Raw genomic sequence first — 21,727 nt, forward strand, 5'->3', positions numbered from 1 at the left:
GGCATTGCTGTGCTAGCATTGTTCAAAGATATATCATGACAAAGTGATGCCTGCCCTTCCATTTTATGTACCTCCTAGTTCCAGAATAGCCCCTTTAACACATGTTGAAGGGGTCCTGTAGTGCGAAAGCAAGGAACTGGAGGACTCCAATGAATTAGCATTCGACCCACACAAGATCTCACATCCTTCCTTCCAAAGGACTAAATAGGTGTGAATCTGCTTTCTTTGTCCAGAAGAATCTCAGCAATACAGAAATATCACCACTTTGAAGTGCATCCCCAGAGAGACAAAATTATCATGATTCTGTATACTCTGCATAGTGCTCTAGCTATGTCAGCCCAACCAAAAATGTGCCTTATGCAGTCAAGGAAGCTATTTTTAGATCTGAAATTGTATCCAGGTTAGAACTGGATTAGTAACAGCCCATTGCCTAATCTTTGAGGCGGAAGCTCTGGGCTGAGCCATTGCAAAGGTTCCCAGCTGGAAATCATTCCCTCAGTGAAACTTGATGTTGTATGGTAAATGGTGGTTTCTTGGCTGTGAATATTCACATATTTCTAGAAGGAAAGTATTATAAATCAAAATTACTTAACTTCCCTAGCAATACTGCCAAGTAATTGGTTCAGAAAGTAACATATACAATCCCAAGAAAAATGAAAAATTTCTCTTCAGAGAAGCATTTCCTCCCTTTTGGGAGCACTATTAGATTGTAAGATACACTAAAATTTTTCTCAGTGTATCTGTTCATACTTACCATGGTGTTGTGAACATAAAATATGGCATGATATATACTATTTTATATTATCATTCATGTTCATGTTTATAGTGGCAATAATTTCCCACCACCCCTTGCATTTACCATGATTTCATGATATGAGGAGACTAACAGTTAGGAAACGCAGGTTTCTTTCCTGTTTCTCTGTCCTGAATATGTGGCTCACTGCCTTACTTTTTCCATCTGCAAAACCTGAACAATAATTGCCTCATGTCATAAGCCTTTTGATTTCTTTGAGACCTTTCAGTGGAATACACCACCTGCATGCATATACACAATACTATGAGATAGGACAGTGTGCCACTACTCCCCCCTTCCATCTCTTCCCCTCACAACTCAAAGCAGTATAACTTTCAGGCATTACCCAGGTAATTCCTGGGTAATCATGACAAATTTTCATCTTTGAATGGACTAAGATACTTTTATAGAAATATGTACATTTAGGGGAATCTGGAAAAGAGTAAAGATGACTGATTTCTGAGAACCCATGTTTTGCATTAGGTACAAAGAAGTCACTCTGGATAGGTCAACACAGGTTGGATTGATCTGAAATTCTCTCAGAGAAGAACCTGTAGAAAACACTGTCATGCAGAAATGTGTAATGAAACCTAAAAAAGGGATTTAGCCAGAACTTTAAGAACATTAAGAACTACACTTAAATTCTCTATTTCTAAGACTGGGAAGTGCATAGAATGTCAGAATGCAACTGTTTGATACCAGAATGTATAAATCTGCTTTACAGGAGAAATGAAAGGGAAAAGACCATGCTGCACTCGGAACTAGTACAGCTAGTACAGCATGAATGGGAGAAAAAGCAGATGTTAATAGTAAATAACTGCAACACATGCCTCGATTGCTGGAACATACTGCACCAAGCAGTAGTAATGGCATGTGGGAAAGTGGAAGCAGGTAGGAGAGGGGGACCAACATCTTGCTTAGCCCCCTGATGAGCCTATCTGTACTTTTTCTGGTTTTGAACACTCAAAAAGAGCTTATTGTGGCCACTCAGAGTCTACAAATGCCAGCTGAGAAAGATCTAGGTCTTCCAACTTTTGCAGAGCTGTTGTCATGCAAGCTCCCACTGAACTTGCTGGCAGTGAAACTGGTTAGAATCAGTGAAGATATAAAGCCATGGAAATTATAGACAGCCACTTAAAACAACAGTGGCTATCTGTAATTCCGTAGTTCCACAGTGTGAGCTACTTAATTCCTGTTGTTCATTACTTTTTCTTGAGCTAGACTGAAGAAATTTTGTATATTTGGGAATATCCTCAGTTTGCTTAGTAAAATCTTGGAGCTTCAAAACCTGGATTGGCAGGAAAATACAAAGAAGTGGATGACACATTCTCATGGTGAAAACATGTCCATTCACTCATAATCTCCCAGAATGGACAATCACAAATCATTACATTGTTCTCCTGAAAAAGGTACCAAATGCAATTGTATACTTGGGGTAGAAAAATAAATGCAGCACTGAGCATCATCAGAACTTTTCACCAGGGCACAAATTTCAGTTCTGTTAAAGCTGTTGGTTTATAGCTTATCCATCAGATAAAAGTATCAAAATGTTAATAGGCAAAAACCTCACATGATCACACTGAATAAAAGGAAATATCCTGTACATAACATTTTAAAGCAGATAGCATTGGCCAAAAAGAACCGAACAACACAAAAGGGGAACTCCTGAGGGGGAGAAAACGTGTATTTACAGTTGTCAGAAATTTCAAAGGTGAACTGTTTACTTGTGTAAATAATTGCCTTGGCAGAAAATTATTTATCCAACATGTTATGGCTTTTCAAATTTTCTTGAATGACAGTCACAGCAAATACAATTTAAATGTAATCAAGAATCTCTCAGATGAGAGGAAAAAATGAAGAGCCCTTTTATTACTGGGTTACATTTATGCCCAGTTTACCTCAAGTGAAGAGTTTTGAAGCTGGCCAGCTAGGACTTCTTTCTCTTTCTCTAGTTGCTTTAGTTCACACTCAGATTTTCTTTTAAATTCCTCTAGCTGTGTCTGGAGCTCCTAAAGTAGGAAAAAAAAAAAGAAAAAAGGAAAAGAGCATGCAATAGCTAGGATAAAACGTGCAGCATGAAAAAGAAAGAACATTTCTTCTACATTAACCTAGATAACAGGGCAGTTAACACAGTAATACATACTACTGTTTACACAATAATACATGCTACTGTATTTAATGTCACTCATGTATTATTCAATCACAGAATTGTTAACAGTTTGGTTTGGTTCTTTCTAATACTAGTGTTAGACAATACAACTCACATAATCCTAATCTTCTCCTGAAAGCTTCCCTGAGGTGGAAAACTGTACAGCATGAAGAGTCAGACTGTTTTGCCTTGAGTGATGCTAATGTTCAAAAATAATTTAATATGCAAGAGTCACCTACAAGATCTGAAAAAACATAAATATACATTGACCATATAAATAACCAGAGGACTAACTAATGGGCAATTAGTGAACAAGGGAATTAAAGGAAGCACTATCTTATAGCATCCATAAAGAAAATCCCAGTGAGGAAATAAAAATAAAATAAAAAATTGAAGACTAAATAATCACCTTATTGCTGGAAATAGATTTTGAAAAATCAATTATATTACCACTTGCAAGACAGTGACCAAGAGCTTGCAGCAATCATTTGTAGCAAATGCGAGCAATCATTTATTTTAGAAAGACTGAATGTGCAACTTCTAGAAATGTCCTGAAGTGATTGTCATGGTTTAAGGCTGGGCCGGCTATAAAACCGGTGGCAGACACTCTCTATTAACCCTCCTCTCTCCCTCAGAAGGGGAAAGGACAGAGAAAAGGGAGGGAGACTTACGGGTTGGAAAGTTAAAACAGTTTTAATGAACTATAATAATGAAAAAGAGTATTATAATAATAATAATGGAAATAATTAAATATATACAAATATATACAGAACCCAAGCTCCCCCGATGTCGGTCACGTCACCACCAGCACTGCAGGGCAGGCTCCAGGAAGGTCCAGACTGGGCCCAGTGATGGACAGGAACTGGATTCAGGGATGCACGGATCGGGATCGCGGGCAGCAGGAAAATGGACAGAGTCCTCTTCGGACACCGGCCATAGCAGAAGAGGAGCGAGACCCTTGTGATCCCCCCGCTGTATACCGAGAATGACGTGTATGGGATGGAATACCTCGTTGGTCAATTTTGGGTCACCTGCCCTGTCCACTCCTCCCTGGAGGTGCGACCCCCCCTTCGGCTCTTCACTCGTAAGCAGTGAGGAATTTAGCAGTGACCTTGGTTTCTCTAAGAATAAGTACAGCAAGAGCCTGTCTGCACAACATCCCTACCGGTGCCTCAGGGATAACTACAAACTTTGAGCGTATCAGTCCTAGAAGCAGAAACTGTCTGCAAAACATGCAGTCAGTTTCAGAAAGTGCAGTTACTTAGAAGAAACTTAGCTGAAAGAAAAAATCATTGAAAGGAAAACTGGTCTGGTTTAGGCCAAACCAGGACAGTGATATATCTTACAAGCTTATTAGTGTACTTGCTCTTCTTATTTGTGCCAATTTTCTGACTCAAAAAGTATTCTCCCATATTTTCAGACACCACAAATGGAGGAAACAGAAAAAATAGCAATTTAACACCTCCCCCATCCTGTACAGCCTCTTCTCAAAGCCCCGCCCCCATTTTTATAGCACAATGACTTCAGAATTCAAGATAACAGAATAAGTACCTAAAACTAAGAGAGTGATAATCATTGGGATGATGGCATGATATTAGGGAACAGAACCACAGGCACTAGTCACATATTCCTTGCAACTCATAATTAAATATAGGAGAATACATTAGTATTTCAGAATTGAAAAACAGAATGACTGTTAGGTAGCAATTAAAGGATGGAATCAAACACAGAGACATGAATATTGCAAGGGAGAAATTAGCTTTAGTTTGGCCTGTAAGAAAAGGAGAGGATATAATGGTCTTTTTGATTAAAACCTGAAGATCAGGTGTTTGCAGCATTCCCACTGTAACTGCCAACTGACTTCCTTCTCTATATCTCAATTTTTCTATCTCGAAAATAGATATGAATTCTTCTGATGAGCACTTAACACGATTCCTAGTCTCCAAAATCTAGAAGGTACTATGAAGCTCAACGTTTAGTGATAGGAGCTGCATGCTTTTTATGACTTCACAACTTGCCAGCAAGAGATTTGATTATTCTTAAGTAGATGTTGAACTTGGAAAGTTATAGCAGCATTAACATGGGGAAAAATGGGTAGAAGTACATTCTTAGCACCAAGAAGGGTCTAAAGAACACTTGACCAGTAGTCTGATTGTTCAATTCTACAAAGTGCTCTAATCAAATTTTTTTTGGCTAGAAGAAGTCTGACAAACACAGAAGTACATTAGGAGACAGAAACTAAATTCCTTCTTAGTTCATGCCCAAATTTAGAAAACCACTTGGGCATGCACTGAGTTGTAAACTTCACTAAGCATTAAAGCATATGCTTAAAACTAAACACCTGTTTCAAGGTTTTCCTCCATTTGAATAGATTTCAGCTCACATTTAGGTTCCTCCTGCATAGAAACATTACAGATTGCAAATTTCCTGAAGCCAAAGGATTCAGCCACAGACAGTAGTTCTCATGAAAGGAAATTCCGTGAAGAATCTCTTAAGCCAATCGCTGCTAATGCATACCGAGAACAAAAATTACAGCTCAGCCATTTAAAACACATTGAGAGAAGGTATTGCTCAGGCAACCTGTCTGAATCCACAAGAAGATAAGCATTCTTTATGACTAAAGTTAAATAAGGACATATATATGCATGTATTTGCTTGTAACTAGTCGTCATTTCATTGGTAACATCTGCACTCTGAATCCATTTACCAACACTTTGCAGAATTAGATCTTCTGCCTAAACAATGCAAAAGCTCAATCAAATCAATGTATTTGAGTATTTCACAGCAGCAATCTATGGAAATTTAAGTCAGAAATTGGAATACACCTACAATACATTTTTCTTCAGGAAGGACCTTATATTAATCACTCCAACTGTCACATGCAAAGCATGCAAGGATAAGTGTTGCTAAGAAGGCAGTTTATCACATCAAGGATAAATTCACCTTCCTGCCTGTGGAGCTTTTGACAGAAATACATCAGTCTGACATTTTTTTTCCTTTTTTTTTTTTCTCAGTAAGATCATAGCGAGAAAATCCTTGCATTTTATGTTAAATCAAAGTGCCTCCAGTGAGGATAATTCAAATGATGTCACTGTGACCAATACGATTAAAACCAGATGAATTAGAGCATCTATAAATAGAAGAACATTCCTACCTTCTGCATTTTTTCTTTCAGCTTCCATAATGTTTTAGACTGGCTTGATTTCCTTCGTATGCTTCATTACAAGATCTTCCAGCCCTTTTTAACAGCTTTTCCTTCAGATGTATCTTTTCCTTATGGGAGTGATGATTGCCTTTACAAAGCAAGTCCTCTGTGTCTTCTATTCATACCCTCTTTTTAAATAGCTACAGCTTCCATAGTCTATATAAACACACTAGCTATATAATATGACAAAACCTGGGCATAATTCTGGGGTCATACTAGTCTGGTTTGTAGTGAATAGGCTATCCATTGAAAAATGCTGGCTTTATTTCAGTTAACAATGTAGAACTGTAGCCCTGAGGAGAAGGACTTGGGGGTGATGGTTGATGAGAAGCTCAACATGAGCCAGCAATGTGCGCCTGCAGCCCAGATGGCCAACCACATCCTGGGCTGCATCAAAAGAAGCATGGCCAGCAGGTCAAGGGAGGTGATTCTGCCCCTCTACTCCGCTCTCGTGAGGCCCCACCTGGAGTACTGCATCCAGCTCTGGGGACCCCAACATAAGAAGAAGGACATGGAGCTGTTGGAACAAGTCCAGAGGAGGGCCACAAAGATGATCAGAGGGCTGGAGCACCTCTCCTATGAAGACAGGCTGAGGGAGCTGGGGCTGTTCAGCCTGGAGAAAAGAAGGCTCTGGGGAGACCTCATAGCAGCCTTCCAGTACCTGAAGGGGGCCTACAGGAAAGCAGGAGAGGGGCTTTTTACAAGGGCATGTAGTGATAAGACAAGGGAAAATGGTTTTAAACTGAAAGAGGGTAGATTTAGATTAGATATTAGGAAGAAATTCTTTACTGTGAGGGTGGTGAGACACTGGAAAAGGTTGCCCAGAGAAGTTGTGGATGCCCCCTCCCTGGCAGTGTTTAAGCCCAGATTGGATGGGGCTTTGAGCAATCTGGTCTACTGGAAAGCTGTCGCTGCCCCTGGCAGGGGGGTTGGAACTAGATGATCTTTAAGGTCCCTTCCAACCCAACCCATTCCTATGATGCTATGTCTCAGGGATACATGCATCTTCTGCAGTCTAGGGATGGGTTTTTTTGCTGTTCTGGTTTGAGTTTGGGTGTGTGACTCACTTCCAACCATGCAAGCTTCCTCAAGGTCAACCTTAGTTCTGTGAAAAAGTACAATGGACAATTTGGTTTTTGTTACATCTCTGATGCCAGGTCTAATTTTCCAGAATGCTAGCATAACAATATTCTAGGAGAATGAAAAAATACAGAAAAGATTCGAGGCTGGACAACTGTTTAAGGGGAGACATTGTGTAGAGGGAACTCTCAGGATACATGCATTCCTCGCGGTACTGAGTTTATTCCTGGTATTATTTATGCATAGCTTTTCAGAAAAAGTGTTTTCTATATTTAAAATAAATCAGTATTCCAACTTGACCTTGATAGAGAAATTCTGCCTTGGAGCTTTTTCTCTTTAAGTTTTTGGTTACAGAAGAAGTTGAACACTCTGCCCTGGTCTAGCTCAAGGATGTGAGTAGTTTCTTTGCTGTCATTGCAGTAACTCATATACTTCAGGTTATGAACACGAGTCAGTGTTCCACTGGATGAGGTCAGAAATCTGGAATCTTACAGGACTGACTGTGTAGAATAACCCAAAAGCCATTAATCTTAGAAAAATGACGTTGATTTCAGTACTTTTGGCATGCCATGCCTTTGAATATTTGAGAGCAAACCACCTGTTTAAGCTCTTGCACATCTTCAGAGCTGCTCTTGTTCTGGCTCTGTTTGGTACAAGTCATTTGCTGCAGCTGTGGTATTTGATGTTTCAGTTCATCTACTTTATTAACAGATTTGCTTTGGGAATTCAATATAGTTTCCATATAGTTTACCTCATGGGTTAAACCTAACTTGTGTTTAACACTCTGTAGTTGAAAACTTAAAGGTAAGCTTGTTCCTTTTACCTCTGGCATATGCCAAAATTCTTCCAAAACTCGACTGAACAGATCAGACTTAATCACTTGTCATTCTTTGTATTCTCTCTTCCACAGTAATAATAATAAATGTGCACTAATGTGATGCCTTTCATCTAAAGGTCTCAAACTTCTTGGCACACACCAAGGAGAAAACAGAAAATTCATCTTGCTTAAACATCAGTCCTTTTACCTTTCAAGCCTTATGAAAGCTTTTCTTGCTAGTCTTACTGATTAAAGAAATGTTTCTGTTTCCCATTTTGCCATTATCCACAAGATTCCGAAAAAAATGTAATATTTAATGGTGGCATCAGAAATAGCCAATTTAGAAAGGAGAAACCTCTACTTTTTTATTTAAACTGGAGAGAAACAGAAAATAACATTGTGTCTAGCTGGTTTTCTTCTTACAGATTTATCCTAGTCTGACACTATCTCTTTAAAGATTCAAGGCAATATGCTCCAGTGGTATGTAAATCAGCCTCATTCCATAGACTTAGAGGATCTGCAATCTACAAGTTGAGCATACGTCCCTCAGAAAATATTTCAGTTTTATTCAGCTGACACTGAATTTAGAAATTAAATTGCTAATGATACCACCTTCTTATTTCCAGTTCCTATCATGTTTTACATTATTTATTCCTAAAAAGACTACATTTCTTAGATGATAAATCAGAACAGTAAAACACATGCATAAATTTTCATGTCTCCATTCTTCCTTTCTCCTGAATGTCACTTCAAGTACCCATAAGAAATCAGGATCTTAATTTTGCCTCTTCCCCTCTATCGCTTCTCATTTCTAGAGCCAGAATATTTTTCCTTATTGAAACAGATATTATGGATTTCCCTGACTCAGTTTAAAAAAATGGCTTAGCTGCATCTCTGCCATTCATTATATCCTCTCCATTTTCCTGCAGAAGATAGAGGTTGTTCTGCTACAGACCTACATACTGAGAGAATGGAGTCTGAATAATGTTGGGGAAGGCGCATTCAATTCACCCTCTGATCTTGTGAAACAAAAAGGCAGTGCCTGTATTGAAGGCTGAACTCCCTCAAAGAACATCCTCAAAGAAGAGGCCCAGAACTCTGCACCACCAGCAAAATGATACCAACAGGCAAGATGTGAGGGCAGATGGTAAAAAGGGTCAGAGTTGTATTGGAGGAACACAGCTGACTGGGGTGACCCTGATCTCTATAGCATCCTGGGGTTCTCTGACTCTAAAGGAGATAAATCTTTTTCCCACCAGGAAAAAATTATTGCTATTCTGAAATACTCCAAGTCTAGACCTTCAAGGTGTTTTCTTATCTAATACGCAAAGTTGCTGTCACAGGGCTGGGGACCGGTCTGGTAGGTGAGTTTATGTGATGGGAAGGACCAATAGTATTAGAAGGAAGTGGAACTGTTGAGCACAGACCATAGCTGGGTGCTTTGGCTTCAGCGTAGTACATCAGTGTCTCTCCCACATCCTGACCTTATGTACCAAATGCAGCTGGTTGGCAGATTGCCCATGATGTGCCAACCTCTGAAACTGCACCTCACACATGATGCGATTAAGCAGAAAGGGGCTGCAGAGCTGTGCTGCAAATATATGAGATATACACTAGCTAGGGTACACAGGCAAAGTGTGAGGTGAGAACTGATGGTGAAAGTCTCGTGGCTCAGCACATAGAACTTCACAGGTGTAAAGGACACTTCATTAAATGTCACTTGGTACAAGCCACTGTTGCAAGAATCTCACAACACAAAGTATACTTGATTCCTAACCTGCCAGCTCAGGTCTCTTATCTACCCCTGTTCATACCCATGCACTGAGCTGCTGGCAACCACAAGGGAAAAGCAGAATGTACTCTGTAAATACCCACTGCTGGCATTAACGTGCTTGCTGCTTGCTGTTCTCTTCACATTTCTGGGCAGGAAAGGTAAAGCTCTGTTCAGTCAACAGACAAATTTTACCTCAGTCCTCCCTCAGGGAATACAAAGTCTAGTGTTCAAAGAGTTCTCCTAATGAGTTACTAATCAACTTAATTATTTCTTTAAAACTCTTAGCACTATATCCTTCTATCTCTTCTAAGCATCTAAAACTGTTTTAGTGCTTACAAAGCATTTGACTCAATATGATATTTAAAAGACCCCTTCTCCTCTGAATTTTGAAGAATTGATAATTTGCACTTTTATAGGCAGAGACAGGGATCACAGTCTCATACTCTACCTGTATTCTCTCCTTCAGCTTCTGGGAATGGTTCTTCCTCTCATTTATCTTCTGGCTTTTCTCCTCTAGGTCTGCCTCCAGCTTCTTTACCTGCTGTAGCAAAAAACATTCCTCAGCCTCTGAGCTCTTCCTTTGCTCCATTTCTCTTTGCTGACAATTCTTCTTTGTTTCTATCATAGATTGCTGCATAGCCTTTTTCAAAGGCTCTTTTTCTCTCTCATAAGAGCCTTGCAGTTTGTTTGTTTTCTGAGTATATTCTTCAGTTGCTCTCTGGTTCTCTCTCTTCAGGTTTTCAATCTCATTTATTAGAGCTTGTCCTTCCACACTGTATTTTTCATCTAAAATTATTTTTTTATCTAAATTTTCTCTCCTAGATGCTTTGCATTCATTTAGCAGTCCATCAGACTCCTGATTTAAATGTAGAACCTTGTTTTCAAAGTCTGCATTGGTATCTGCTGTATCTGTAGAAAGGACCGTCTGTGCTTGTATTGCTTCTGTTCTTGGCTCCCTCTCTTCCACCTGCTTCTTGCACAACATTAACTCAGCCAAAGCATCTTCCTTTAGTCTCTTGTGTTGTTCTACTGCAATTTCAAGGGCCTGAATACGTTTTCTCAGCAATTGTTCTTCTTCAGCTTTGCTTTTAAACTGTAGAATTGTTTCCCTTGTCTCAGCAAGAATGTGCTGAATTTCTTCTTCATGAGCCTCTCTCAGAGCCTGTATACTAGCCTCATGTTCATCATTCTTAGTGTTCAGGGCATATATCACCTATAGAACAAGAAAAATAATAGGAAATTAAAATATCTGGTAAATGGTAGTAACGAATTCAGTTGCTACATTTATCAAGGTGTTGAATGCTAAAAGAGAATTACTGCTACAGTTTAATCTTTTTTTGTTGTTATTTCTTTGTGTTGTGTTTGTTTCATTATAACAGAAGGGACAATTCTAAACTGCAAGACCTTATAGGGAAGGAAGACAATACTGTGATAAACAATATATTTTTTCACTTTTTGTCAGAAATTTCCTTTTTTATTCTCGGCAAGTTGTCGCTTCATTCCCTTAGTTTGACCTCTAATACTCTAATGACATAGTGCCCCTTCTCTAGCTAACTGCCTCCATATTTGTAGTCCAGTTCACATAGCTTTCAGTGCAGGAGCACTACCTGCCATGTTGCCTTTAGCATTAGCAGGTGATGGGAACCAATAGTGGCAGATCTGTAGAGTGCAACCTGAAGCCCTGACATCCAGTTCACGTGGACCAAAATCACTCTGTGATGTAAATGAAAGCAAAGTTTGTAAGGAGGATTAAATTTTGCACTCCTGACTCAAACTAAAACACCACTGAAGATGCACTCCTGGAAGCCATGTGCCTGGCAAGTTAGCTTGGTCAGCATTTCAAGATAGGTATTACTCAACTGCAAGCACCTTTTGGCTTGATTCTGAGAAGTGTTCAGGCAATGATTTTTTTTCCCCTCACTTCAGTAACAGTTATAAATCTCAGAAATCAGGTTTTAGCAGATTCGAGCGAGCCTCTGATGCCAATAAGCAATTTTTTCAAACAATTAATTTAAACCTTCTGATGCTTTATTTTCTTCTACAAAATGCAGAATAATAATTCTCATGACTATAAGACAAATTATTATCCCAAGCAGGCTTCATCCGTTACCCATGACATACACCAAAGACCTCTCACAAAAGCTGTTGTATAAGCACGCTACTGTTGTTTTGAAAAGAAAATGCTATTAGGAGCCCACAGTAGACTGAAATGAAGAGGTCAGAGTCAAAACTGGTAAACTTGCATGTTACGCTTACAAGACAGTTATATATAATTGCAAAACATAGTTAACTGCCTTGAAAAGACACATGCTTGTCTTTTCAGGCCCCCATTAGGACACATGGGGCCTGACCCAGTTTCTACTGGACATAGTTATTTAACTCAAGACCACCACATCATGTATTGACATATGTGTGGAGGTTTTCCACTTGTCTGGTTGGTCGGGGTTCTTTTTAGAGAGAACTTATTCCTCTACAAAACTAGGTTTGGAATTTGTATACAAGTTATGACAGATACTTTCAGTCTGGCATGAGCCCATGGAGGTTAATCAAAAGATTCTTAGACAATGTTTGAGAAAATAATAGTCTAAAGTACATAAATAAATACAGAAGTAAGGTCACAACTAATTTTTTAATTACACTAGAATTTCAGCCCTATAATCTTCAATCCTTCCTCAGGGAAAGCCTCAACTGAGAGACCAATAGGCGTCTTGACCGCAAGTGTCACAAGTCTGTAGTCTGTGTTGTATAAGCCCTGAGGATATCTCCAGAATTAATGAATTTGCTTAGCTATGTCTAGCCATCTTTTGTGCTGTCTGTATATGAATAACGTATTGAATTTCAGTCATCCATAAATGAAAGCAAACACACAAATACATCTTGTGTGTAGTCAAATTCCTCCCCGGCAGTAATGAATTAAGTACAGAAGCCTTAAAAAGTCACAAATGCAAAACATGGGCCGGATACATTTCTGGATAAATATGTGACAAAAGAGAATAATAGCATCATATTCCAGAAGAAAAGCAGACAAGAAGTCATTGTCTATATTTAGATATGTATATTTTTGGGCCTTAGATTATACTCTGTTAATTCTTCTTTGTTATTTTTAACCATTTTTCCCTTGAAACAGAAATAGTTGCCAGATACTGAGTAGATTCCTTCTCCCCACTAACTAAAATCATTCTATGAACCTGTGGTAGGTTGACCCTGGCTGGACAACAGGTGCCCACCAAAGCCATTCTGTCACTCCCCTCCTCAGCTGGACAGGGGAGAGAAAATATAGCAAAAGGCTCGTGGGTCGAGATAAGTACAGGGACAGATCATTTACCAATTACCGTCACGGGCAAAACAGACTCTACTTGGGAAAATTAACTTAACCTATTACCAATCAAATCAGACTAGGGTCATGAGCAAAAACAGACTCGACTTGCAGAATTTATTACCAATCAAATAAGAGTAGGATAATGAAAAATAAAAACTAAATCTTAAAATACCTTCCCCCCTCCCATCCCTTCTTCCCGGGCTCAACTTTACTCCCAAATTCTCTATCTTCTTCCCCTCAGCAGCACAGGGGACGGGGAATGGGGGTTGTGGTCAGTTCGTCACATGTTGCCTCTGACTCTCCTTCTTCCTCAGGGGGAGGACTCCTCACACTCTTCCCCTGCTCCAGCGTGGGGTCCCTCCCACAGGAGACAGTCCTCCATTAACTTCTTCAATGTGAGTCCTTCCCACGGACTGCAGTTCTTCACGAACTGCTCCAGCATGGGTACCTTCCATTGGGTGCAGTCCTTCAGGAACAGACAGCTCCAGCATTGGTCCCCCATGGGGTCACAAGTCCTGCCTGCAAACTTGCTCCAGTGTGGGCTCCTCTCTCCACCGGACCACAGATCGTGCCAAGAGCCTGCTCCAGCGTGGGCTTCCCACAGAGCCACAGCCTCCTTGGGCATCCACCTGCTCTGGTGTGGGGTCCTCCAGGGGATGCAGGTGGATATCTGCTCCACCGTTAACCTCCACGGGCTGCAGTGGGACAGCCTGCCTCACCATGGTCTTCACCATAGTCTGCAGGGGAATCTCTACTCCGGCACCTGGAGCACCTCCTCCCCCTCCTTCTTCACTGACCTTGGTGTCTGCAGAGTTGTTTCTTTCACATATTCTCACTCCTCTCTTCTGGCTGCTGCTGCTGTTGTGCAACAACTTTTTCTGCTTCTTAAATATGTTATCCCAGAGGTGCTACCACCATTGGTGATGGGCTCAGCCTTGGCCAGCAGCAGGTCCGTCTTGGAGCCGGCTGGTGTTGGCTCTATCAGTCAGACATGGGGGAAGCTTCTAGCAGCTCCTCACAGAAGCCACCCCCGCAGCCCCCCCACTACCAAAACCTTGACATGCAAACCCAATACAGAACCTTTCTTAACTATTCAGGAGACAGACATAAACATTACAATGAGAAGATTAATTTTGCCCACGGGTTTCGAATGACTTAGTTTGGGCAACTCTTCAATTAACTAGGTCAGATGTTGATGATCACATTTCTGTGTTTCGTTCCACCAGCAAAACAGAGATGAACATCCAGCCTTTGTGACTCAAAGACTTCCATTCTTAATGATTAATTTATCTAGTAAATCAGCACTACCTGTCTCATATTATGTTGTGTTCAGGCTGACAGTGGAATGTGCGTCCCTCTAAAGTCTGACTTCATCACAGGGATTTGCCAAATTCCACTGAGCATTAGACCATCACCATCATCTTAAGTGAGCTATCTGAAAGAATGGAAGAGGCTGGCCTCACTGCTCTACCTATTATTCCTACACTTCTGTTCAATAGTGGCTAGAATGACAATGAAGAATTTTGACTTGAAAATGTATGCCCTTAAATTTAATCTTCAAGCTTGAGTGCTGAAACTGATTCCTCAGTATCTTAACCTTCGTAAGAGATTTAATTTTTAGAGGGCTTCTGCTCTGTACTTTATGAAATTTAAGCCCCTCACACATGCCTTTCACTCCCTACCGAATATAGCTACTATATTCCTAATCCAGATACCTCATTTAAGAGACAGGAGTTTTGTGAGATGAATCTGGGACTTTATGTGCTGGAAGGAAAAATACTGAAAAATTATTCCAGCATCTGTACTTTGCGAGTGTACATATTGCTGGCTAATGTGGTATAAACCTCTTAGTTGTGTTGACAAACAGCTTTTTAAAAGCAGCTCTAAAATTGATCAGTTTGACAATACAGACAGAACTGCTTTCAAATGAAAAGAGTGCTACATCACACTCTGAGTTACTAGCATAATACCAATGGCTACTGCCTCCTTACAGTTCTCCAAAACTGAATGTATTGGGTAACATTTTACTGATTTTACAGCAACTGAGAGTTATATGACAGATTGGTAAAAACACTATTACACACATACACTTGAACATTAACACTGCAGTGAATATGAATACATCTTATTAGTCTAATTTTATCCTTCAAATGCTGTAAATCTAAATGGCATTTTCCTTCTTTTCTTTATGGTGATGTAAAATAACAAAAAAGAAAACATTCAACTGCACCTCATCAGTAAAGACAAAGCTAAAGCATTCAAACCAAAAAAGACTGTTCTATCTTCCTACAGTAGTGTTAAACACTACTCTTGTAGGAACCTGATTATCATCATGAAAAAATGGTTCTAGCAGGTTCCTTTACTAGCTCAATAAGAAATGAGACAGTTTGGTATGGAAGGTGAGGAGTGAGGGTAATAAAAAGAATCAAAGAAAGGCAAAAGATCATAAGCGTTCTTCCTTCAGGCCCAAGCTAGTGGAAACAAATCCTTCCGGATGGAGAAAGGGCTAAAAGAAAAAAAAAAAAACAGCACAAGAATCAGAAAAGGCCCTGGAGGGGGTGCCAAATAGGGTACTCTGTACTCCTGGCAGCACCCTAAACAAAGCAGGGAAGGAGACAAGTTTCGATTGCTACTTAGTTTGCTAGAGGCTCACTGAGACCAGGTGACCTCATCATCTCCTTTTCACTAGTAGCTGTAGTATCTTATCTTCACTAGTAGGTGAATTTGTTTCTATGAATTCTGTCTTGTCTGCTTCCCAAGCAGACCAGAGCAGAGTGAGGTATCTAAACATGTCAGCCTTAAAAAGGGTCTCTTTTAAAGCAAAGGACAGAGAAATTATTAACAGTAAGTTCAGTTATTGAAGGAAATGGCTCTGTATCCCTTAGCTCACTCTGTCACTGGAACTATACAGATTAGAAAATAAAACCAACTCCCACAATTTATTAATACACTAATAAGTACCTTTTGTTCTTTCTAACATTGAATAAGGAAGAATGTCTTTTAATTAAGGTGCAGGCCTAGGCTGTGATTAGCTACAGTGCTGATCCAATTTTACAACTATGCTGATTTCAACTGAATGATACCTCTGTAACGTATGATCAGGGACCTCATGAACTAAGTCTCAAATCTCCCCTTGTGTCCTCTGTGGCTTCCTGAAAGCACAAGAATAATTCTACGCATCAAAATAGTTGTAGCAACTGTTGATAGTGTTACCCATTTATGTGTTTATATGAGAGAAGCCTTAAAAAAAATGGCACTCCAAACATCCAGAAGAGTTTCAGAACCTAAAATTACAAAAATACCTTTAAAATCACAAGGAATTTGGTTTCTGTTTTTAAGGTTTTTATTAATTTGCCTTATGATTTTTTAGTCTTCCAGATGCAGGACAATCGGGGCATCGGGGCCAGCCAACATGGATTCATGAAAGGCAGGTCCTGCTTGACCAACCTGGTCTCCTTCTATGACAAAGTGACCCGCTTAGTAGATGAGGGCAGGGCTGTGGATGTAGTCTATCTAGACTTCAGTAAGGCATTCGACACTGTCTCCCACAGCATCCTCCTAGACAAACTGGCTGCCCGGGGCTTGGATGGGTGGACTCTTCAATGGGTTAAAAACTGGCTGGATGGCCGAGCCCAGAGAGTGGTGGTGAATGGGGCAAAGTCCAACTGGCAGCCGGTCACTAGCGGTGTTCCCCAGGACTCAGTTCTGGGGCCGGAGCTGTTCACTATCTTTATAGATGATCTAGACGTAGGGATTGAGTGCACCCTCAGCAAATTTGCAGATGACACCAAGCTGCGTGGGCGTGTCGATCTGCTGGAGGGTAGGAAGGCCCTACAGAGGGATGTGGACAGGTTAGATAGATAGGCCGAGACCAACTGCACGAGGTTCAACAAGAACAAGTGCCGGGTCTCACACTTCGGCCACAACAACCCCATGCAGCTCTACAGGCTGGGGGAAGAGTGGTTAGAAAGCGGCCCGGCGGAAAGAGACCTGGGGGTGCTGATCGACAGCCAGCTAAACATGAGCCAGCAGTGTGCCCAGGTGGCCAAGAAGGCCAATGGCATCCTGGCCTCTATTAGGAATAGTGTAGCCAGCCGGTCTAGGGAAGTGATCGTCCCTCTGTACTCGGCACTGGTGAGGCCACACCTTGAGTACTGTGTCCAGTTCTGGGCCCCGCACTTCAAGAAAGATGTTGAGGTGTTGGAGCGAGTCCAGAGGAGGGCGACCAAGCTGGTGAAGGGTCTGGAGGGTCTGACCTACGAGGAACGGCTGAGGGAGCTGGGGTTGTTTAGCCTGGAGAAGAGGAGGCTCAGAGGTGACCTTATTGCAGTCTACAACTACCTGAAGGCAGGTTGTAGTGAAGTGGGAGTTGGCCTCTTCTCCCGGGCAACTAGCGATAGGACAAGAGGACACAGCCTCAAGCTTCGCCAGGGGAGGTTCAGGTTGGACATTAGGAAGAATTTCTTTTCAGAAAGGGTTATTAGACATTGGAATGGGCTGCCCAGGGAGGTGGTGGAGTCACCATCTCTGGATGTGTTTAAGAAAAGACTGGACATGGCACTTAGTGCCATGGTCTAGTTGACAGGGTGGTGTCAGGGCAACGGTTGGACTCGATGATCCCTGAGGTCTCTTCCAACCTGGTTCATTCTGTGATTCTGTGTGACTTCAGCACCTTGCAAAAACAGAGGTGAAGTAATTTATTGTCCTCTGAAATGAAAGCTCAGCTCCAGCTGAAATAAGTTTGTTTTCAAAAGCTGGAGTTGTGTGGAGAAATACCAAAAGTTTCTTTTGTGAGCATTCAGATTACATAGCCTACTACCATCCCATTCCTTAGAAAAATGCTATAAAGTACATTTCTTTTTATAAGAAATATATACAGTTCATCGTTTATTTATCCACTCACTGTGACAGTACATTAAAATTACCTTGAATCAACACAGACCATAACAGTGTTGACTTTCACTTATAAAGCAATAAAAATTTCAAGCCTCTCACTGTTAGCAAGTTATTAAAAATAGTTTTCCAGAATTTCCCAACCTTTAAACTTCTATCTATCCATGCACAGTGGACACGGATAACAAATTAACAAAGTCAGAGATGCAAAGAGCTCAGCACCAATGTATGTTCAATGTCATTCATGAGCTCAAAGTCAGAGCTGAAAACCCAGCTACAGCCCACAGTGCTGGCCTCTTGCTGAAAACAGTGTGTCTGCTTTTAGCTCTGGAAACTATAACCAGAAACTAATAAGCTCTGAGGATGCAAGTTCTATGAAAAGCCAGATCAGATGTCCCAGCATCATGTTGCAAACACATGCAACCGGCTTGACATAGCCTTAGCTCAAGTTCAGGAAGCTCCATCAGCTCTCACCTGTGTCAGCCACAACAACCCAAGCTGGTTTCCACAGCTCCCTGGGGTTCAGAAGAGCTGCATTGCGTGTGTCCTGCACCTGAATGAATCCTAATTACTGTACTAAGAAAGGATTTTGCTTCAGGACATTCTCTTTTAGTGCAGGGTCAATATAAATCCTTTCATCCATTGCTCCAACCATGTTAATAAAGCTTTTCAGATCCTGGATGGGTGGGAGCGGGGCACAGCACGGAGGTAGTCAATGGCTCTGCATGAAATTTCCTTGTGTTTTATATGATCTGATGTCTCTTGGGCAGAAGCTCACTGTGCAGTGTCTCACCCTCCCGAATATCCCACAGTATCCACAGTATTTGTAGTTTTCCTTATCTAAAGATTCACACTAGAAGAAGGAAAGCTGATTTTACATTCTTAAAATTTGAACGTATTTCCCTTTTTCCTACATGTACCACATATTACAGTCAGTCCAAAAATACACTGAGATATTGAAATGCACCAAGAAACTATAAGCATAAAATGTCTACAGGTTTCTAATCACTTTTGGCATGTTTTTTGCCTCTTTCTGCCTCTCCCTTATTTTTTCCCCTTTTAGTTTAAATTTTATATAAGAAAATCCCACAGACACATTTATTCTTTCCCATTTTTCACTTTTTTTATTTTTCTGCCTAGTGCAGTGCAATACTGAACATAGAAAACCTTAGTTTAGAGGCTTATGTATTGCACTTGATCCCTCAAGTGAGATCAAACATAAAATTAGCCCTGGCCTAAATTTTACTACAGAGACATCCAACTGTTCCTCATTTGTATTTTATTGTTTTTAATAAGCTTAGCAGAAGAATTATCAGGCAACTTAAGAATAAGGAGAGTAAAACTGTCCTGCAAGAATGTTTCCATAAGCAGAGCAAGTGCTAAAAAAGGCACCAATACCACATCCCAACAATTTCAGCAAAGCAAAAATATACTATAGAATCACAAAAGTTAATTCTAGACAAGAGACTCCTCTGCTGGGAAACTCACATACTTTACTACTGAAATTTCTTCTGGAACTGTTCTATAAAATCTACTCAACTTTAACTGCTTCTCTTTACACGGGTCACAAATCTACCTGCTATGACTCTGGTTGTAAGCAGTGATTCCTCAGCATCTCAAGAAATAGGTCTTCCTAGACAGTCATGGAAATATTAAAGATTCTTACAGTTCTGACATGGAAATTCTAAGAGAAACTGGTTGTTCTGAAACAGAGCTATCACAGAAAGAGGTCAGAGGAGGCCACTAGTAATTATTACTGCAAGAAAACGATGAGAAAAACCTGAGAAGGATGTTTCCTGCACACAAGAGACGAGATTCATCTCACCTAACATCATCAACTTCATCATTACACATCTAATCTAGGTTAGTCAATGGAGAAAGACAAGTGCCTCCAAAGGACAATGCTTTCCTTTCCAATACAGGTGTCTACATCAGGTAATAGTAATGAAGTGAATTGCTTCAGGTGTTTGGTTGGTTTGTTATTGTTTCTTCTGCATACCCAACTTCCCAGCTCTTCCTTCTTCTATAGAGCTGTGACAGAGTCCCATACAGAGGGAAGAGACAAGTTTCACTTTTCAAGGCCAAAACTGATTCATTTTCCTCTCTTTCTCTGTTCGCTGGGGTTTCTCTCCATCCTGCACTAATATCTCATTTCATATTGACTTCATTTCTGTATACTCACTTCATGTTGTTTTACCAACACTTTACAAAACAAAAGAGATATCTGGCGTACAGATACCATGCACATTTGCTTTGATGCAGGATTTTGGAAAAACAATTTTTTTTCCAAACTGAATGCAGTTAATTTTGTCTTCCATCTATATTCCTTTTTTCTTTCCATCTTGTTTTGGTGTTTATGATTTCCTTTGAATTGGTATCATCTATTAATTTTAATATGTTGTTTATTTTTACTTCCAGATCATTAATTAATATGTGAAATAATGCAAGCTGTAACCCAGACCTTTGTAGCATCCCTACAATATGATGTTACAAACCTTTTTTTACAGTTCCTGATTCATGTTGTATCTTATCTGTCAAAACCCTTTTCTACATAACTTTGAAATAATTTTGCAAAACTGAAATAGCAAAAGCACTATTTTTTTTGTAATTTTGTATGCAATTAAAAACTAGAATAAATAAAATCAGTCAGCATGACATTTACACGATATACGTTTCTATTTCTTTGTTCTTTCTGAAGTGAACCAAATTCATCCTGAGCTTATTTATCAGGTTAAGCTGTATTCAAATGTTGTCAGAGAGGATCACATTATTTTTCAGTAAAAGTTAAATTAGGTAAATCTTCTATTAAAAACCACAGAACTAGATGAAAACACTTTAAAAGATGATTCTTATTCATTGATAAATCAATGAAAATCAACACACACACATATGCAGGCAAGTAGAAAGGCCAAATTGTTTAATTCAGAGTCCTTTCTGTTCACCTTTTGCAATCTCTGTCTTGGTGAAATTCTTGCAAAACTTCTTAAGGTCTCAAATGTCCCCACAAGTCTTAGGCTTTTATAGTCTTGCATGAGTTCAACTCCACCTTATGAAGCTGCTTCAGATAGATAACATGCAAGAAATAGAAGATTTGTTTGACACAAGCCACATTTAAATCTATGCCCTCTGTCTGTCCATTTTAAGGTCATTGTAGTCCAGGGGAATTTTTAGTACAGAAGTTAAGTCAACAATTCTGTGTCAGTAGAAGGAATAAAAAGGCCTTATTTCCAGGTCTCTGAGCAACCTGATCTAGTTGAAGATGTCCCTGGCTCATTGCAGGGGGTTGGACTAGATGACCTTTAAAGGTCCCTTCCAACCCAAACCATTCTATGATTCTGTGATAAGGGCCTAGTCCAAATATTAATGCTTATGCTGATTTTAAATTATGCTTTAATTTTTATTTTTTAAGCATTAAAATGTAAAGCTTTAAGTTCCACAAGCCTCTGGCAGCATCACGTTTATATTGTGAACAATGACTGCAATGGACGACCAAGAAGCACTTGTCACTACTTCAATTTGATTATGCTCCCTGGCCACACCCTGACTGCATTCGCACATCCGAGTGCACAAGTGGGCAGGGAGCTGTACTGTTCTCCAACGCACATTCCTCGTCTCAAAAATCAGGGGAGACAAGGACTGTAAGCTGCATTGCCAAGAGTGCCTGTCCTGTAGTTTTGAGACAACTCATTATTTTCAT

General features: G+C 40.1%; 1 protein-coding gene across 4 annotated transcripts in view; it reads right to left on the bottom strand.

The window, feature by feature from the left end:
• FAM184B (family with sequence similarity 184 member B) overlaps positions 1 to 21,727 on the bottom strand; it is a 45,166-nt gene that overhangs the window by 15,157 nt on the left and 8,282 nt on the right. For all 4 annotated transcript variants that reach the window (XM_068404137.1, XM_068404136.1, XM_068404138.1 and 1 more), the window contains exons 2-3: positions 10,267 to 11,031; positions 2,692 to 2,802 (exon numbers count right to left, since the gene is read on the bottom strand). In XM_068404137.1, the coding sequence (XP_068260238.1) occupies positions 2,692 to 2,802; positions 10,267 to 11,031 (876 nt within the window). The remainder of the gene's footprint in view (positions 1 to 2,691; positions 2,803 to 10,266; positions 11,032 to 21,727) is intronic.

The sequence above is a fragment of the Nyctibius grandis genome, chromosome 6 (genome assembly GCF_013368605.1).
Source record: "Nyctibius grandis isolate bNycGra1 chromosome 6, bNycGra1.pri, whole genome shotgun sequence".
In the NCBI taxonomy this organism is placed as follows: domain Eukaryota; kingdom Metazoa; phylum Chordata; class Aves; order Nyctibiiformes; family Nyctibiidae; genus Nyctibius; species Nyctibius grandis.